This window comes from Egretta garzetta, unplaced genomic scaffold (genome assembly GCF_000687185.1).
Source record: "Egretta garzetta isolate BGI_Z169 unplaced genomic scaffold, ASM68718v1 scaffold215, whole genome shotgun sequence".
In the NCBI taxonomy this organism is placed as follows: Eukaryota; Metazoa; Chordata; class Aves; order Pelecaniformes; family Ardeidae; genus Egretta; species Egretta garzetta.
This window is the reverse complement of record NW_009259719.1, coordinates 7,181,445-7,184,059: the sequence shown is the minus strand read 5'-3', so window position 1 is coordinate 7,184,059 and position 2,615 is coordinate 7,181,445. Positions and strand designations below refer to the sequence as shown.

At 43.1% G+C, this 2,615-nt stretch overlaps 1 protein-coding gene across 1 annotated transcript in view; it reads right to left on the bottom strand.

Annotated features, from left to right (window-relative positions):
- The window catches only part of PRKCD (protein kinase C delta), a 28,420-nt gene extending 26,333 nt beyond the window's left edge, over positions 1-2,087 (bottom strand). The window contains exon 1 of the mRNA XM_009639358.2: positions 1,943-2,087. Within this exon, the coding sequence (XP_009637653.1) occupies positions 1,943-2,057 (115 nt within the window). The 5' untranslated portion in view covers positions 2,058-2,087. The remainder of the gene's footprint in view (positions 1-1,942) is intronic.
- Positions 2,088-2,615: the final 528 nt, after the last annotated feature.

The following is a 2,615-nucleotide window of genomic DNA, read 5'->3' as shown; positions in this document are numbered from 1 at the left end:
AAGCTGAAACAAAACATAATTTAGAAATTACTAGAACGGACAATAAAGGCATGAGAGAATTGAAAGCAGGCTGTCCACACAGCAAGGCTTTTATACTAGCCTATTTTTTGGATTGCTAAAGCCAGACTCCTTCATCAAAAAGGCATGCTTCAGGAGGCATCCTTGGGAATATGAGAAATTGCAGCAATTTGCAGAACCTTTGACAATTAATTCAGGGTTTGCAGAAGCAGCAGCACTTTACGGAAGAGTTGGTAATACTCTTTTTAAGATCTTAAGAGGGGTAGAGAACTATTTCAGTCCATTCACAGGACTCTCCTGATTCACATGCCCCAATTTAATATCTGCTCTGATCAGTTACTATATAGATTTTTGCTCTATGTAAAACTGAAAGAAGTAATCTGAATTACCGGCAACAACTTCTAGCCTGGCCACGCTGCTTTTGTAATCAAAATCATACTAATCAAGACTTGTCATGGATCACACTGCCTGCCTGCAAATGAACAGTTAAGTCTCAGGAAAGAACGGCCTTTAAGAATACCATGGTTCTTACCCCTCCTGTATTCAGGTCTCCTTTGTTCCTCTCCTAACTCTACTGGCTTCAAAACATTTTACATGTTTGCAAATTGGCTTAATGACTAATCATTAGGCAAATGATTTTCTTCTTCCTATACAATAAGCTTTTCCTTGATCGTATTTCAGCATGCAAATCCAGCAAAAGTTATTCTAGATCTTGTCAAACTGATAACAGGAGCATCAGTTCCTTTTCCTGATTACCCCAATCAGTCACTGTGCCAAGTTTCACTGCACTCTCCTCCCCCATTTTTTAGTACTTCAAAGACACAAGCAAGCAAAGAGGAGAAATGTTGGGGCAATTCTACTTCTTCAAAGACGACAGCTAAAAAAAAAAAAAGTGGATTTATTTAGACCACTTCCACCTCTCCACACATTCTGGCAGCTGCAACACTTTCAACACCATTTCTTCACAGGTTCTCCCAACACACTAGGAAACTGCTTCTTTTGAGCTTAACACATTTGCTTGATGACAACATTTTCTGCAAGGGGCACTGCACCTTGTGTTTAAATGCAGCTTTTATCTCAGCAATAAGGGGAAAGCCCAGTCATGTTGTGCGGAAGAAGAAAATTCACCCTTTCCTGCATTCTTTGATGTTTTGTGAAGCTCTAGAGCCATAGTGCAGGATTAGACAGCTGCAGTCTAACCCAGTGCAGCAATTGCTTCTCATCCTGTTTGGCTATGGTGGTGCATTGTAGCTAAATGCCACAAAGTATTGTCAACCTTTTGACCAGTTTCTGTAAAGAAGCTGTCTTTGAAGGGTGAGGCCCTGCTGAACGGGAAGGTGCAAGTCACTCCAAGCAAATAATCCTGCCAAAATGCCTCAGTTACTACAACAACAAACTATGCTTCTCATTATTACCTATCCTCCAAATCAATGAAGATCATTTACTACTCTGTGCTTGAGGATGGTTATCTCAAACCTGCTGCAGTTCAGATCCCTCTTCATGGCACTCCTTTACACCACTCTCCCTCCTGCAGAGCTTCTGCAAGCCCAGTCTGTCACTTGCGGAACTGGAGAGAACAATGCTTTATTTAACATTTGTAAACCTTTGTCATACAAACTTCAAAACTCACCTTAACCCATGCAAAAGTGACATTTCAGCTCCTTCACCACATATTTTGTGAAAACTTAGCTTCACCCTGCCAGGTGCTGAGCACTCTGGCCACAGTACAAGAAAGCACTTGTTTTAAGGTGGGGATAGAGACAAAAGTCATTGTTATTTCTCCCATTTTGAAAGAAAAAACTCACGTTGAAGTGCTTGGCATGACAGGAACAGCAGGATTCATTACCATTCAGACTAAAAGGGATTGCACCATTTCTCAAAAACTTACTTGTATTCAGAAAAGCATCACCATTTGTAACCTCACCTGTAGTCAATGCTTCCTTCATCTTGATAGCACAGAAAGGCTGCAGTTGTTCCCCTTGATTCTGCACAGGTCCCAGTTCAAATGAGTTGAAAGATATCCGTAAGAAGGGGGCCATTGCTCACAACGATACACAACCTAAGTGGAAAGAAGCTAATAAAAATCATAGAATCACTAAGGTTGGAAGAGACCTCCAAGATCACCAAGTCCAACCATTAACCCAACACCCCCATGCTTACTAAAGAAGTGCCATGTCTCCATGTTTTTTGAACACCTCCAGGGATGGTGACTCCACTACCTCTCTGGGCAGCCTGTTCCAGCGCTTAACCACTCTTTCAGTAAAGAAATTTTTCCTAACATCCAATCGAAACCTCCCCTCATGCAATTTGAAGCCACTTTCTCTTGCTCTATCGCTTGTTACTTGGGAGAAGAGACCAACCCCCACCTGGCTACCCCCTCCTGTCAGGCAGTTGTAGGGAGCAATAAGGTCTCCCCACAGCCTCCTCTTCTCCAGGCTGAACACCCCCAGCTCCCTCAGCCGCTCCCCATCAGCCTTGGGCTCCAGACCCCTCACCAGCTTCATTGCCCTTCTCTGGACATGCTCCAGCACCTCCATGCCCTTCTTGAACTGAGGGGCCCAAAACTGAACACAGTATTAGAGGTGTAGCCTCATCAG